We start from the raw sequence: 17,659 nt of genomic DNA, 5'->3' as shown, positions 1-17,659 counted from the left end.
TGGCAAGAGTACAGTCCTGCTCCATGGATCTCAAGAAATTCTTCAGACCCCAGATAACGCCTGCTCAGTCAGGCCTTAGACTGCTGACCCTCATGCTATCAGAACTGATTTTTTGGAATGAAGACTGAAGCCAGTGTTGCTCTCTGTTGTCGCAGCCTTCATTTGCTGTTTACAGCTGAATGGCAGAGCAGTCAGTGCTAGGTGGAGTCTGCTATAGAGGAGGGGAGGGGATGCTGATGTGCAGAGCAGAGCTGTGAGTCTCCAGGAGGCTCGGCTTTTGGGGGTCAAAGCATTCCATTTCTTTTCCCAGTAGGTGTCAGTGGAGTGAAACGTGGCCGTTAAGTGTGGCTGTTTCCACGTAGCAGTTGCGTGTGCTCTGTGTGTGTACCTCCAAACATGGGATGGGAATTCAGCATCCTTGTTAAATGCTTTTCCTTTATCACTTCCTCCTCTGGAGAATTAGATACCAGAGATCTCCCTGCTGGGCATCTTGGGCTCAGAAGGAGCGAGTTGCCTTGACAACGGAGAAGTGCATCCCCTGGTGAACAGCGGATTCCTGGCCTTTTGTTGGCTGGAATATTTTTCCATGGAGAATGATGAGGGTTTCTCCCTTCTGGAGCCGTGTTTGGAGGGTGCTGGGGTGTGGCTGCAAGTCTGGGCAGTTTTGGAACCCAGTGTTGGTTTTCCATATGGGAACAAAGCCAATGTTAGTGAGCTGGCTGCTGCAAGCAGCAACAGATAAGGAATAATGAAGGTGAGCGATACAGGGTGTTAAAGCACTAACACTATGATATGTAGCTTATTGCCCTAGAGAGACTGAGGGGAGGAATTTGGATTATGTAGATTGGTTTTTAAATTCTTCACAGATTTTATTGATTTATTAGCTAATGGGAAAAATTACCAAGTCAGTGGTTTTGCTCTGTAAGTCTTAAGTTTCTGAACTAGAGATAATAACTGGAGGCAGAGGAGCCAAAGGGCAGATTTATTGTTTTATCCTATTATATTGTCTTCACAGTAAAAAATCAAAAAGAAAGTTTTGAAAATACTCCATGAAAACATTTACTGCAATTGGAAATATAATGCAATAGCAGATTACTATTTCCTGAATCATTTCTTTTGCTTCTTTGAACCACACTTCTCACTAGGTTTTGGAGAAGACTTTATTTTTGTCATACCTAGTTAAAAAACCGATAGTTACGTTTCAATTAAAAATAAACTGAAAACGTTTTTACTGCACAACCTGAAGTATCTTTTCCAAAAAGCACATACCAGATGTGACGCTCTCCAGTGTAACACACTGTACTTTCTGTAACACTCCATGGAAGAATGAACTTGGGCTGAATGAAAGTATGTCTCACCTGTGATTTCAGGGTAAACGAACTGGCCGAGATAAGGTGCGTCCAAACCAGAGGAAGTAAGATGATGTGCATGTCTTGTTTTCTTTTTAGATTAACTCTTCTGTACCAGTGCAGACTAATGTATCTTTAATACACTGTTTTCCTGGCTGCAAGCTGGCTTCATTGTGATAATTCTGTGGTTTTAGCAAACATATTAAACCGAGCAGTTGGAAATTGAAAATTAAACCAGGGCCTGGAATGCCATCTTCGCCTTCAGCAAGGTTTGATATCCATAATAACTAAAGGTGGATTCAGCTATTTTCAACGTCAGTCATGGTAGAAGAGGCAAAATATCACTGCTCTTTTCCAGTAAGCTTTTATGAATCATTTGCATTTATGTCCCTTCTGTAGCTGCAGAACTGGTTTTGCTCCAGGAATCTGGAAGAGTGTGTTGGTTGCATGGCATTTTCTCTCTGCAGTATCCAAGGCGTACCAGATATAAACTCATGGTACAGCTCACTGAGAGCATGTTAAAACATTTCCTGTTCTTGAACTTAGAGAATACCTATGTACAGAATATCCACAGAAACTGGAATACCCCCTGGGTCTCCTTATCCCTCTGTGATTAGTCATGTTGGTGAAACAGCATTCCCAGGAGCTCTGGAAATTGCTTCTATCCATGATCTGTCCTATTTTTAGTGCTTAAGTTGGCCTTAACAGAGCATAAGCCTTTTCTCCCTTCTAATAAACAGCAAAGGTCTTCATCACAGGCAATCCTGGATGCAGAGGTGACAGAGTAAACGTAATGGTGTGTGCTTTTCCATTTATTTTATGCAAATTAAAATGCATCAGTAATGTAATGTTGTGTCTATTATATGTATTTTTCTTGTGTTCCTCTCCTTAACTGTATTTTAACAGTAATTTTGAAGTACCTGAAATACATAAATTGGTTTTTATGTGGAAAAACAATGTCCATGTTGAGAGGTATTGTTGAGGTATTCAAAAAGCTGAGGAAAATACCTGCTCAGCAAGTTATTTCCCATGCGGGTCATAGCAAGAAATTACCATGTCTCTCTGTGAGGAAAGTTTGCAAGTCAAGACACTGCATGTACAAGGCACAACATTCATTCGCTTTGTAGATTTTCTGGTTTTAATGTAAAGTAGTTTTGATACTTGAAGACATTTTCTTGATCCTTTAGTCATACCCAGAAATCATTAGCTGAGTTTCTGGAATACTTTTGTCTTGCCCCATATTCTGGGTTAAGTTCTGTAATAAAGGGCAAGGTTAAAGGCTTTCCTTAAATCCATCAATGTCAGTTATTAGTGATGAGTTGTGATATCTCTGCTGAGTATAGAAACTTCCGTGAAGCTTATAAGAGATGCTGTGGTTTAGGGTTGTACTTCAGGGTGAATTGAATAACATGAATTACACACAGCAGCTAATTCTCAAAGACAGGCAATAAGTACTGGATCTTTCAGGGTTTATTTCATGAAGATGTGTTACTGCCCCATCACAAACTTGGTGGCACAGGTAGAATCTGTAATGGCTTCACTGTGTTTATCTAACTTTATTTCTATGCCCATAGCCTAACTGTGCCAGTAGCTCTGCAAATTCTTTTAAGTAGTACTAAGAAGACAAAATGATGTGCCCGAGGTTAAGGCTGTGGTTTAGGGTTGTACTTCAGGGTGAATTGAATAACATGAATTACACACAGCAGCTAATTCTCAAAGACAGGCAATAAGTACTGGATCTTTCAGGGTTTATTTCATGAAGATGTGTTACTGCCCCATCACAAACTTGGTGGCACAGGTAGAATCTGTAATGGCTTCACTATGTTTATCTAACTTTATTTCTGTGCCCATAGCCTAACTTTGTGCCAGTAGCTCTGCAAATTCTTTTAAATAGTACTAAGAAGACAAAATGATATGCCTGAGGTTAAGTCATAATTGAAACATGTTGCTGTAATGTTTTGGGAAGCCCTTAATGCATCATCTGTGAAATGTTTTGGTTTGGATTATTATTATATCCTGGGTTTTTTTCCTCCTCTTACATGTTTGCCAGTGTTGAAATTCCCACTATACTTTCACTAGGACCTTAAGCCAAAAAGAAGTGACAGGAATTCGCATCTAAATGTGGGAAACGTTCCTCAGCATGCTCATGAGTGGATGGTCAGTGTCCTAGCTGAAGGGAAATCCAGACCTTTGATAAGGTTCTGATAATTTAATAAGGTCATTTGGCCGTTCCACTACAGGACTCTGTGCTTTCACGGAGTCATCCTGGTCATTCTGGAGCATTTTATGGACCATTTCCTTATGCAGGGTTTGCAAAAGGATTCTCTCTTTGCACATCCCAGTGCCTGGGCTATTGCAGTGAGGTAACTCAGCACTAACGATGTGATAACCAGAACTGTCAGCTTCCCATCAGCACGGAGGTATAGTCTGTTCATGTCCCTGGAGCAGATGGCACTTAAGCCCACCTGACCTAGCAGGAGGCATCCTATGTTTTCCTTAAAAATCCACCATCTGAAAAAAGAAATTATCAAATTGAGAGTGACATCTAATTTAAAAAGATAAAAACTGGAAGTAAGAGGAGCATATCTCTGTTGTTTGTCAAATCAAAGTGTTTTCTCGCAAAGGGGCCTTGGCTTGCTTCTCTGATATTAAAATGCCACCTTCAGATCCTGACAATTTCATCTTGCTTGTGTTTGATCCCGAGCTTCCAGCTCTGGGAACAGCAGAGGGCACAGGAGCCTGCAGATGAACCTGCATCTCTTCTCTTTTGGATAAAGGGGCTGCCAACCCCGAGCCTGGGGCTGCAGCACTGCCAGGAGCACTCCCTGCCTGAGCAGCAGTTTGTGCCCAAAGAAACAAACTGCCCAGGGAGAAATACTGATTTGTTGTTCTGAATGATACGTATTTTGACCAAGCTGTCAACAATCTACCCAATGGGCTTAAAGTATAAGCAATAAAGCTGATGTTTTCCATTCAGTGCTTGATTTGGATCTGTTACTCAGTGAAAAGGCGGATATTGAAATTGCTTCTTGTATCTGAGGAGCAGGATCTTTTATCTGAGATCCCATATGTGAGAGCATCACAAAGGCACAGCCAGCAAAGCTGCTGCTTTAAACTGTGCCTTCATCTTGTACGAATAAAGGATATTGGGGGGTTTCTTTTTTTTGTGCTGCTTTCATGCGAACAAATAATAATGGTGATGGAAGAATTTCCACATTTTAAGCTGTATTGCAGTTTAAAAAAGAGACCACAATTGCCAGAATTCATATCTGTGGGGCAGGGTATCAGACTTTCTGCATTTATAAAGTTGAAGGAAGAATCGTACCATCTGAATATGCTTTTTAAGTGACATGATTATTTTACCAGAGGATTACTTGACATTACTGCCTGCAGTAGCAAAGGGCTGGAGTCCATGAATCGAGTTGCCCCTTTCAATCCTAATGATTTTAAACTTGTCTGAGGAGGGGAAAGTTTGTATATTCCGGTTTCCAGCGAGGCTGCCAAAGGTATATGGCAGGCCAGGCTTTTAAGGTGATTTATTGTATGACTTTGAATAAACTTTAATGTCTATGATTTTCTTTGTGTGTAAAACAGTGATAATATGCAAATAGTGTACTTCTGCAGTGAGAAAAGCAGTTATCTTTAAATGTGGAGCATATGTCAGTGGCACAAAGTAAATTGACCCTATGAAAGGTGATTTACCAGACACACTCAACAGATGGGGGAAATCACTTGTACCACAGAGGATTATTAAACCTTCTTGGCTTTACTTGTGTTGGTATATGGGGTTGTTTTGAGAGGGATAGCATGTTGTAGCCTGCATTGTCTTTTGGTGAGTCTTACTTTTTTCTCTTCTACTAACTTTGAGATTTGAAATGCAGCTTGCACAATTACATGGTGTCTCTCATGAAATACTGACTGTGGCATCCTTCTGCAAACGAGTCTGCCTTGCTGAGGCAGGGCCTTTGTATGTGGTATTTCCCTTCCTCCCTTTGCCAGATCAACATCTGATTGAAAATCGAAGTTGATTGTATTGCTAGTTTGAAAGTGGCCATGTTCATCTGCATTAATTCTCATGTGTGGGTTTTTTTTCTAATGTAAGTAATTCTTCTTAATGCATGTCAAAGATTTCCTAACTCTTGCTATGCAGTGACGTGAAGAATTACATTTTAAAAGGGAATGTATGGAAAAGACTGTTTATGTCCTAAAATACCCTCTGTAGATTGTAGCATGATGTTTTTGAAAAGCATTTTTTGTATTTCACAACAAAACCACCCGATAAGCCTGCTTTTGGCATGAAAATGAGTGATTTCTTTCTTCCATTGGCTTTGGTTTTTGCTTAGATTTTGCTCTTCTAACCAGATAAGTATATCTGCTTCTATCTGGTTATACATGAACACAGCTTCCCACTTAAGTTCGTTCCATGACGTCAGATGTATTGTTGGAACGAGTCTTCGAAGTTGTGGCTGTGTAGGTTTTGTTATGCAGCCGTTCTCCTGGGAATGCCATCTCAGATACGGTGATCTCCAGTTCTAACCTCCGCCAGGTGATGTGTCCTGCAAAGCAAATGGGCTACTCTTCTTACTTTCCTGTTTGTGTGTGTGTGTGTGTGTATGTTCTTCAGAAAGCCAAACTTGGGCCAGCTGGTAACAAAGTCATTACTCCAACAGAAGACAGGATCTCAAGTGTGCCGTCCAACAATCTGGACAGGGTGAAGCTGACAGATTTCAACTTTCTCATGGTTCTTGGAAAGGGGAGCTTTGGGAAGGTAGGAATTTTATGAATTCTTGATAACTCTTCCAATTGCATTCTTTTCCTTCTTTTGTTTCCTTGAGGAAGAATGAATTTATAGCTCTGTAAGAGGCAAAATCCAGAGCCAAAAGGATGTGCGTTTTTGAGGGAGGATTTCTTAACTTGGAAAAGGGCGATTCCCTAAGGACTAGCAGGCTTCAGTCATGATTGACAGTATAAAAATAAAAGAACTCAGACTGTTGGGCAGGATGTATGAAGCATCCTTTTAGATCCTCACTTCCTGGCAGTTTCAAGGATATCAAGTCTACGTTTCTGGCTTTACTACCTAGGTCACAGCCAGTTCTGGAAGTCATCAACATTGGTAAGGCTGAATAGTGGGGGAAAAACAGCAATAGCATATATGTGTTTGAAATCTGTTAGTTGAAAGAAAGGGCTGCTATTTTTCTCTCTGTTTGAAGAAGCACTTCTGTGATAAAGTGCCCTTTACTGAAGAAGTCCCCTGGGACTTAACATTTTATCAGCCCTTTGGCAATATGCCTGCTATTAACCAGAGGGGTTTGGCACAGCCTTTGTCTGAAATGAGTGGTACAGTTCATTGCAGTGAGTGAGTAATGATGATATTTTTGGAGTTTTGATCAAGTTAGTCTATACCATTAAAAGGAAAAGCTGAATTGCCATCTATACAAATCTTCAGGCATGAGTCACCTTCCCTCCTTGGCAGGTAGGAAGATTTTCACCCTGTTGCCTCTCTTTGTGCAGGTGATGCTGGCAGACAGGAAGGGGACAGAGGAGCTCTATGCAATCAAAATACTGAAAAAAGATGTGGTGATTCAGGATGATGATGTTGAATGTACAATGGTTGAAAAGCGAGTCCTGGCACTGCAAGACAAACCACCGTTCCTGACACAGCTTCACTCTTGTTTCCAAACAGTTGTACGTGAGCTCTGACCTTCTTGCCACTCTGACGTTTTCCATACTCTATGAGCATGGATTTTATCAGTTCAGTAACATTTATTATCATCCAACCTATATATCATAGTTTCCACACACAGAAATAGGTAAAGAAAGAGATACTGCACGTAATCACAGTTGGTATTGTAAATAAAACCTAGGGTTTATTATTTTTCTTCATACAGTAATTCAAGCAGAGCAGTGTGACAGTTCGTAAGTTAATAATGTGTGCTTTGCTAAGTCAGAGCCTTAAGCCCAGATTCCCAAAGGTTCCTAAATACTTTCAAGGATCTGAGCATATAACTTGAAAAGTCTCACTGGTTGTTATTATATCATGAGGTGATTAGTCATGAATCAGTGTTGATGGATTTAATTTAGTTTTCAGGCACACCAGCACAGAGGGAAAATACTGGGGTTTTTTCCTTCCTTCTTTATGAATATTTGAAATGGACATTTCCCCATCACACTGCAAAACCATCTCCCAGGGACAGACTGCAGGATGGATCTGAGGATCCAGCGGCACCGTGCCAGTCTGTTGGATGACATGGAAAGCTGACTGGGAGAGAGCTGGCATTCAGTGTGCTTTTGGTTTTCAGCATGGGTATGGATACACCCCACCACTACTGAACTGGCTCCAAGTGTTCCAGACTCGGTAGAGGTCTATATTCACAAGAAACAAAGGCTCTTCTTGTCTCCCCTTGTAGCTTTCTTATGACAGCGGCATTCAACTCGTGCCCCGAGGCTGCATTGTCACTCGATGACGTGATGGAAGAACACATATTGTTTTTCCACTTGACTATTCCTTATCTTTTACCTCTTACATTGTTGATGTCTTTTAATCTCAAAACAAATGAACAAGCAACAGGCAGTTAGTTTGGAGTAATAACATTGTAATATTCCACAAACAAGCCACATCATCCCGTCACCATTTCATAGCGTAATTGTCTGTGTTGTTAGAGGCATTTTCAAGCTCTGTTTAATGTCTACAAATCTCTGAGCAGAAAATGGCCTGAATGCAACAGATTTGCAGGCATAATCACAATAAAACGTGACTGTTGGAACTATTACACTTGCTAATTCTTGCTTTCTAAAACATTTTTCTGCCTCTCCTTACACTATGACGATAGTTGTAATAGGATGAGAGGTCCTAGTGAGAAATAGACTTATATCTCCCTCTAATTCTATATATAACTTCATTAGTAGCCAAACTAATAATGATTATTTTCATCAGTAAATCAAAAAATCACTTTGTTTAATCTGTTTTTCTTTTGAGTAACTACGTTTTAAATGTCAAATCTTAAAATGTATAAATGTCTGTTTTCTGGCTAAGGGGAATGGAGGAAAAAGTTGGGGTTTTAGTACTGACAGTATAATTTTTTGTCTTATCATATACAAGATGATGTACAATGAAGCTACATAAGGCCTAGATAAATCATTAACACCTTTGCCTGATTTACTTAATGTTTTCCGAAGTGTTGAGTAGTTTGCACATGGTGTTATGAAATATTCTGGAGCATTAATATTAAGTGTAGAACTGAGAAATTTATACGAAGGAAAAGAAAAGGCATAAACTGTGGCCATAGGAAAACTGATAATTTTTGGTTAGTGCTTGTAGATGCAGGCTCCTATTTTACAATAAGACAATTGATACAAAAATCTGAATTTTATAAATCAGATCCAGCCAAGGAAACACTTTGTTCGTGGCTTGTCTGTTGGACCCAGCTTAGGAAATCACAGTTTTTAAATGTATGTTAATAATCTGAAATCCTAGTTACTGGATGATGGGAGACTCTTGATCAATGCTGAAGGAAAGAGATTGAACTAGAGCATCTTAGTAATGAATCTCTTTCCCACCAGAATATTGGATCCAGACTTTCCTGCAAGTACTTCAGGATAATGATTCTGTCCAAAATAGCTAAAGGGAAATCAGGGGAAGCCAAAAATATGTCTTCCATAAGTGGGAGGAAGACTATTAGTGTATCTTATCTGCTGTCTGGATGATCTTAAGGTGCTTTCCAACCCTAACTATTCTATGATTCTGTAACTGCAGAGGGTAATGTTAGGTGGTCAGAATCATCCACTCTAAACCACAGATGTTTGTAAACAATGTATTCTTACGAAGTCACTTGAAAGAGCTCAGTTTTAATCCTCTGAAAACTGGTGAATAGACCTACTGCTTGAAGTCATTTGTCTGAAGGTTACTCAGTGGGAAAACGCTACTGAAGTGCCCTCAAATATGTTCTGGTTGTGTTTGATTTGAGGTACCCGGATATGGCGTTTAAAAGTCCTCACCGTGCAAGAAAATCTCCCTCCACAATACTTCTGGTCATCTAGAATCCATCATCCATCTTCTTCTAGCTGAAATATGTGCCTGCAAGAAATGAGTTTAGTGTCACTTAGAAAGTTTCCAGATGCTTTTGTAAACCCAACACAACTTTTCTTCTTGCCTCTTTTTAATAATAAAAGAAATATATTTTAATACCTCCCATCTTCAAAAGGAAAACTTATTGGGAAGGATTAGAAATGGCCTCAAAGCAAGAATTTTCAACCATCTTTAACTTTTTTATATCTTTATTTTTAGAGAGTCAGATTTTTCATACAGAACTGCATATGAGTAGTTATGGGAACCATTGGAGACAAATATAATGTAAAAGTAAATCACTAAAATTGGCAAATCAAGACAGATCTCATCAGTCCATATACTCTTGCTGGTTTTACAAGACATTCCGCTTCCATTTCCTGACCTATCAATTTTGCCAGAATGTACAACCAGTCCTAATAATCTTATAAAGCATTATAATGACATATTAGTGACTTTTTTGCTGATCATTGCATATCTGATATTTTCTCTAATGTATTTATGTGCATCTTTAATACTTTATCCTAGGACCGTCTGTATTTTGTTATGGAGTATGTCAATGGTGGTGATCTCATGTATCACATTCAGCAAGTAGGAAAATTTAAGGAGCCACAAGCAGTGTGAGTGTTCATGTTTATATATTTAAGTCGTGTCATCATCTTAATTTTACACTGTAAGAAGATTAAGTTTCTTCTTCTTCCCAGGTTCAGTATGAAGTCAAGGATGGCCTTTTTGGATTGTGTTTTTTAAGGCCCAGAAGCTGAAGTTTAGGTTAAAAATTGCACACAATAGACCAAGGGTAGCTGTGCCTTTCTATTGAAAAATAGAGCATGAGCAAGGGCATGCGATGCCTACTTTAAAAGTGACAAGAATTTAAACAAGGCATCAGGAAATTAAACATGTTACTTGTTATGCTGGTGTTGTTTTTAAAGGTGAATATAAAAACAAAGTGAGTAGAACATTTCAGACTGAGTTAATGTTACAGGGAAAGGCAATACAAATAGACTCAGCATTGCAATATAAATCATAGTTTATACAAGATAAATTCAATATACAGCTTGTGAGAATTTCTGTGATCTTATTTATGGCAGAGTTTTTGTGAGGAGCTAATAAAGTTGTTTATAGACATGATCCCTTTTAGGTAATTGTACATCTGGCATATCAGTGAGCAACTGATAATGATCTGTAGCATATCAGATGTGAATACACCCATCAGTACCATTTTAGTCATGCTTCTATCATCTCATCATCATTTATTAGTGTTTCATAAATCATTTACCAATGATACTTCAAAATCAAGTGTGACCAACTGTTTTAAGAATTAAGCTAAAATAGTTTCTCATTTTGATTTAAGTAATGAGGGCTTCTTTAGATGAGAGGCCTTCTAAATATAAGTATCTGAGATAGAGAACAAAATTTCACAACTTGCTGAATAAAAACTAGAAGGTGTCAGATCCTCCTTGACTCCCAACTAATGTAACTTGCCAACACCCGTTGAAAGCTATGGTGCTTTATGACAGCTTATGCCTGTAGAGCATCTTCCAGCACACGCGTTCACAAACACCTCTGATCAAGTGTTTGAGCTGAGCTTCCCTTTCCCTTATGCTAGCCTAAAAATTAATCTCATCTTTAAATAATCCTCTTGCATATAATTTGCACAGTTCCACAGCAACAGGCTTCAAACATCCATCAATGTTACATATCTTTTAACTGCATTCAGCAATTATATTTTATATGGTAATCATTTTAATTAGCTTTATGTAATTAATCTATTAACAGCCTCTATAAAGGAATGCCATTTCTGCAGATTATTTCAGGGCATTTGAATTGCAATGTAAATTGAGCTGCATCCTGCATTCAGCCTTGATATGTGATTAGAGATAATGACCTTTGCAGGCAGAGCTAGATCAGAGCGGTAAATTGCTGTGCTCCTGCACCATTTTCTTGTGGTCTGGGGAGACATTTTCTTTTTTCTTTTTTTTTCCTAAATTCTGCATTATTTTATCATCAAATACTAAAAATGTTCCTGTTAAAGTCAAATTGAAGTAAGGTGTCTTTTATGTCACCCGCCTGCAATATGTATTTTTATACTTTATATATATACACTACGTATATTATATACTTTATATGCTGTTATACCATCATTCTTTACTGTGATGCATTTCCAAAATATTTTGCCTGAAGGAAATAATGAGGCAATAAGAAATCTGTTGCGTTTTTTCATACAGGTTCTATGCAGCTGAGATCTCAATCGGGTTATTCTTTCTCCATAACAGAGGGATTATTTATAGGTGAGTATAATCTGACATAAATCATTTCCGAGCTGAATTTCTGAACTGAAAGGATCAGTTGCTTTAACTTTTCAGTGCATTTTTAAAGCCTTTTATAAGAAGGAATCACTGCAGTGTTCTTTTTGTTGTGTTGGTGCTGGCGTGCTGGAAACCAAAGCCACTGCTTGACCTGAGCTTTTCCGACATCTGTGCTCTGCCCAACACAAATGAAAACTCTTGAAAATGAAAAACATTATCTTGTGCATTCCTGAGTGATGTTTAATAGTTTCACACCCTCAGAAGTCTCAGTGTGAGCGCGCTCGTGGTCATACACAGCCATCTCTTCCTTCATTTTCCAGTTTCAGGGCTTATGGTCATTCTTATGTGCCTGCAGTGTGGTGCCCAGCTCCCTCCAGGCTGTACACTGTTGTGCATGTGCACCCCTGTCCCGTCCACCCCTCCGAAGAGCCACACATGTTCCTCACCTAGACTCAGAAGTAGATAAGTTGGCCCTAGTTGATCCTAAACATTAACATTAAATTACTGTGATTCTTCATAGAGATCTGAAATTAGATAATGTGATGTTGGATTCAGAAGGACACATTAAAATTGCTGATTTTGGAATGTGCAAAGAACATATGTTAGATGGAGTAACAACCAGGACCTTCTGTGGCACTCCAGACTACATTGCTCCAGAGGTAAATATTTACCATTTCAAGAACCTTTTAGTCTCTCAGATGAAAATTATCCATACACAAATTTCACACCACCAAGTCTGGGTGGCTGTAACTCTGGATACTCTGTGGATGGTACCATTTATACTTCTGTGGGTATATTGAGTAACTTTGTGAATTAATACAATATTATCAATAAGGCTTCACTGTTTTAAAGAAACACCTAATTGACTGAAAACCTGACTTCTTACGAAATCAGAGCTTCAGATTTTGTTCATACTACCAAAAGACTAAAAAGCAGGATCACCACCTTGTGATTTTAAACTCTGTGCTTCTACTTGTGAAGTCATAGAGACTTCATGGGTGTTGTTGATGAGGTCAGCACACATTTTATTGGGAGCAAACACATCTTTAATGTGTTTTGCCCTACAGCTGCCAAAGTGCCTTATTTAAAGGGTTGTTTGGCATTTTCAGGAAATCACAAACTATTTGTTCATTTTTGGGAAGGGACTTAAGAGGTCTTGAAGCCTTTGCTGACCTCCCTGCAAAGCTATTTTGTCTTTTCCAGGCCACATTTTAAGAATGGTACACAGGTATCCTGAGTTACTGCTCTTGATCTCCGGAAAGCTCCAGTCATTGAAAGCCTGAACAAAGCTAAAAGATCAGGGCTTGAATGGAGTTGACATAAGAAATCCATAATTTGCCTTGAGCTTTCTGTGACTTGGTGATCCTTGTGCTGCATTCAAGCCGCTGAAAATCACATTCAAATGTGAACGTAACTGAAATGGGTCCACAGTGAAAATTCGATCGTGAGAAGCACGGTTCTGCTTTAAAGCACTGTGATCAATATGAGCTTAGAGTTAAGACTTTTAGTCTAGATATGATTTGTATTTTAATAGTTTAGGAATAAAACATTAAAAACAAGCACATGTGGTGATTTGGAAATGATTCAAATATGTGAATATTAAAATCTGGTATTTGGCCGTACCGAGCTTTCAAGAGTCTTGATTTGTTTGGCTGCAAATTCAGTGGAAGAGGCTGGATCCTTATCCAAGATACTCAGTTTTTCACTGAGTGCTGGGCAAGAGGCAGCTCTGGCTGGAACATTTCTGGCTGTAATTGAATGTTTGTTGGAATATGGGAGATTTATACACAGACAAGTAAATTAGTATCTAAGGTAAATTTTGTCATTTCTGTGAAACACGGATGAGAAATAGTTTGGTTTTTTTCCACTTGCTTATTTACGCTTTTCAGAGTGAAATATTGTGTATTCTGAAACCTTGTTTTTCCCAAATTGCTGTTGCTTGCATAAGGAAATCAGAACAACCAAAGCAGTATTTCATTTTCTGCTGTCAAAACATAAATGAAGCCAGTATTACAAATTAAAAAGTGTCCTTTCTGTGGCAATAGTCTTGTGCCAGATAACACCAAAGAATGTGTTGTCAGTGCCAAAATGCTCAATATAGGTCACTGCCGGAATGATTTATTTTACTCTATTTGGAAATTTCATATAAAGAAATAAACCTTTGACCAAAACATTCAGTAACTGGGAAGAAATCAGTTTATTATGTTACAAACAGGTATTTTTCTTTAGTTGGCTGATTTTCTTTCATTTCTGAAGACATTATTGTGGCTGACAAATTGCTAACTAGGTCTGTGGTAAAATTAAAGTTCATGTGTTGCTTGCAGGAGCATTTCAGCATGTTTCCATGGTCTTAAAGTTATAATAGATTATAATGAGGAGGTGTTTGCATGGTACCATTCCTTGCTGGGTGGAGATAAAGGTGCTAAATCTAAGTAAACCATTGGAGGTATCTAAAGTAGACCCGTCCTGTGAGTGTGTTGCACTCAAATGTAGAGAATTAGCTCTTTTCATTAGTATTTGGGAAATAACACTGACAGCAGTGGGGTCTGGAGGAGCCCACGCTGCCTCTACATGAGCTATCCACAGACATAGTTCAGAGATAACATGGCTGGAAGGACCATACAGGGACATCTCGGATGGCTTCACATAAACAGTCTCCAGACAGGGGACTGTGGTGCTGCATTCAGCAAAGTGGACTCACACACTTTGGTGTACTGTAAAATAGTCCTGTCCTTTTTTAATGATCGGGAAAGTTTGCATTTGTTATTACTTAGGTGTAGAGCACACTGGAATTAATACTCATTTTGTTATGCCATGCAATTTGAGAGCTGTGCAGAGGTTAAACTGCACAGGAATCTGAGGTCTGACCACTTCTGTCAGGCAGAAAGTGATTATCTCTTTATTGATGTGCTGAACTGAAATATTTATGGTTGGAGTGGTGAAATAGCTGTGAAATCAATTAACACTTTGTATTTCCTTGACCAGTCAAGAGGGACAGAAGGAGATGGATGTCAAAAGGATTAGCTGGAAGGGATTCTGGCAGCACAGCCCACTGCCTGTGGTGTGGCACTGAACCATCAGCATCCCTGTAGCAGCTGGGGCACTGATTTTGACTTTACAAAGAACTTAAATTAAAAGCTCCGTTTCCCTTCTCCTCCATCTCTTAGCCTCAAAATCTTAAATTCTAACTTGCATTTGCCAGGATGCTGGGAGGCTGATAAGTATTGCAAAGGTTTGGAGAGCATACCTTTGGCTGTTTCTTGTGCTAGTAATATTTATTTCTTTTAATAACTGAGTTTTAACTTCTCCAGTAGACATAAGGTATGTTCACACAAGACATTCTCTTGCCTCTGGGATATAATCTTTTCATCCCAACTGGCTACCAGCTGCAAGCTGCAATGATCTAAACATTCCTACAAATTGCTGGTATTAATCTCTGTGTCCTGCTCTTAACTGTGCCTTCCTTGGAGGGAAAACAGAAAAGAAAAAGAAAAAAGGCGATCCACATTCCTCTGCCAGTTTGGCTTGATGAAAGCAATCCCTTCTGAGCTCTCAAATCCACAGACCCTGGAAAGGCAGAGCTCTTTAATAGAGGGGTAAAATGGGACATGTGGCATGGAAAAGGAGGTGGAAAAGGCAATAATTTAAATTAATGATGGAGAAGGGAAGCATCCTGTCATCTTTCCACTCCTCCCTGGCCAGTAAAGGCAGAGGTCATAGCTGGAGGAGACTACAGGTCTTCATTTCTAGGCAGCTGAACTCCCTCACTGCTCTGTGGGTCTGCTCTGCAGGCTGTGCTGAGACAGGAGGTCATGTTAACGTACCCTACCCCTATGTGTTCTACAAGGTATCAAAAGTTTTTCCATGCAGATAGGATGATTTTGGCAGCTGCTGCAAAGCCAGTGATAGCTCTCAGTGCAGCAGCTGGGAGGTAATACGTGATGATTTCTGAATGAGAAGGAGCCAACTACTGCAAGTACGACATTTAGAATTTGCTGACTTTGTACCAATGCATCTTTGACTGTATATTGAAAACTCATCTACTTCCTCCCACATGTAGCTCCTTCCTTGAAGTGAGTGTTCTTTCCTCTCATTTACATTTTCCAATTAATGCTTTGAATAGCTCCCAATATTCTGAATAAGCACCAGTTCCCATGCATGACATGCAGGTTGGTGAATGAACATGGCAGCTTGCTTTTGTGTGTTTCACTTGTGTCATCTCCTTACCAGGATTAAGCTGGTAATTCAAATTGGGTGTATTTGATTAGGATTAAAGGAAAAAGACTTCCAGTATATAGCAGCAGACATGGACAGTACCACCTTTTTGTACACTGCAGTAGGTTCAGTGACGAAAGTGTCTTTATTGCATTTGCAGTGGGACCTTTCCAGCCTTGGTGTCCGTATTTATTTCTCAATCCCACTCTTTCATCATGCAGCTGGTTCAGGCAAGGGAGATGTGTGCCAGCTCAGAGGGAGCACTGGTCTGGTTGTCAGATGCTTCTGCTGATGTTGACATGTGGCATCAAATAGGACAAAAATTTTAGTGACTCTGACCATATGTTAGGTTAATGTAGGAGCTTTTTCACGTTGATTCTGTCTCTCTCAATGATTTTGCTTGATATTCTCTTACACAGGCAGATTTAATTGGGGCAGATTACATTTGCTGATGAGAATGCTATTTAGAGAATGACCTAAACGTGACTCACTTCTTGCTGGATAACCAAACACTGAGTCTGTGCTTTGCCACATCTTCAATGTTATGACAATAATCCCATCAAACTCTTTCACAGTAGGAAGAGGAGGAGACTGGTCCTGGACAGACCTGACTGCTAGGTTGGGAACTGTGGCAATGTAGCAGCATTTTCTTTCTCACTGCTATGGGTCCATCCTTTTCTCATTTGCTAATTGAAATAAACTGTTCCTATCAAAACCACTTACCCAAAGTGCACTTATTGTACAAAATGTTCTGCCTTGATAAATTAATGACCTTCTGAAAAATAGCCCTTTTATTTGATAAAATGCTCGTTTTCATAAAGCATAGAGAGATTGTCAGAGAAGGGCTGAGGATAAAATGTGTTATCATTTTCTGTGTATAGAGGCCAGTCTTTTTTCTGGATAAGATTTTGGAAGTATTAGGTCTTTCAAGAAGCACCATTGATTCTAGCTGGCCTCTGGGAACTCGCTGTTGACAGAAATTAAAGGGAGAGCAACCAAGTATGTCAACCACAATAATATGAAATGAATATCCCAAATATATATTTTAAAGCCCATATTACTGTTAAAAGACAAGCAATAAAGATTGCCTTTATGTAGGACCTTCCACCTGGGAATCTTGTTATTGCCTCTGGTTGTGTAAGATGTTTCAAAGTACGATTGATTTTGAAATACTTTGCTTAGAAACATAGCAGTAATTTTTAATTCATGTGCTGCTGCTATCCCAGGGAACAACATACATTCTCCCAGAGACTATAATTTTGTTTAGTAGCCAGGCAGTCCTGCTTTATTGAACTGGTGACTCACTGTTTTCCTGAGAAATTACAGAACTTGCCAGTTCAACTTCTCTTTCAGACAACTAAAATGTGATGTGTACCTGGCTTAGCAGTTTGTTTCACAAAGAACAAAAAAGCATGTAAATGCAAGCCCATCTGGAGTAATGACTGCCTCAGTTCTCTGCTTATTCTAGTGGAGCAGTGGCGTTGGGCTTGGAGGCTGTGATACTGCCTTGCCCAATGTGGATGGACAGTGGGCAGGACGTGCTGCATCTCTTCATGATTCACAATATCCCATCACATTGGTTAGAAAGAGATCTGAGAGAAGGTCTGCACCTCAAAACTCCTCTCTAGCATGCCCAGTGCATCTCTTAAATAAATTAACACTCATCTCTGAAGAAGCCTCGATTAAAGAAAGTGACACGAGGGGACCTGCATGCTCTTGGCACT

The 17,659-nt window shown here is 39.4% G+C and overlaps 1 protein-coding gene across 1 annotated transcript in view; it reads left to right on the top strand.

The window, feature by feature from the left end:
* LOC104408442 (protein kinase C alpha type) overlaps window positions 1-17,659 on the top strand; it is a gene marked incomplete at its 5' end in the record, with an annotated part of 85,913 nt that overhangs the window by 59,481 nt on the left and 8,773 nt on the right. Inside the window, 5 exons of the mRNA XM_010018051.1 lie at window positions 5,974-6,117; window positions 6,861-7,034; window positions 9,940-10,031; window positions 11,640-11,702; window positions 12,241-12,379. Of these exons, the coding sequence (XP_010016353.1) occupies window positions 5,974-6,117; window positions 6,861-7,034; window positions 9,940-10,031; window positions 11,640-11,702; window positions 12,241-12,379 (612 nt within the window). The remainder of the gene's footprint in view (window positions 1-5,973; window positions 6,118-6,860; window positions 7,035-9,939; window positions 10,032-11,639; window positions 11,703-12,240; window positions 12,380-17,659) is intronic.

Source organism: Nestor notabilis, unplaced genomic scaffold (assembly GCF_000696875.1).
Source record: "Nestor notabilis isolate BGI_N333 unplaced genomic scaffold, ASM69687v1 scaffold3977, whole genome shotgun sequence".
NCBI classification, from domain to species: domain Eukaryota; kingdom Metazoa; phylum Chordata; class Aves; order Psittaciformes; family Psittacidae; genus Nestor; species Nestor notabilis.
This window is presented reverse-complemented; position numbering and strand designations above follow the sequence as displayed.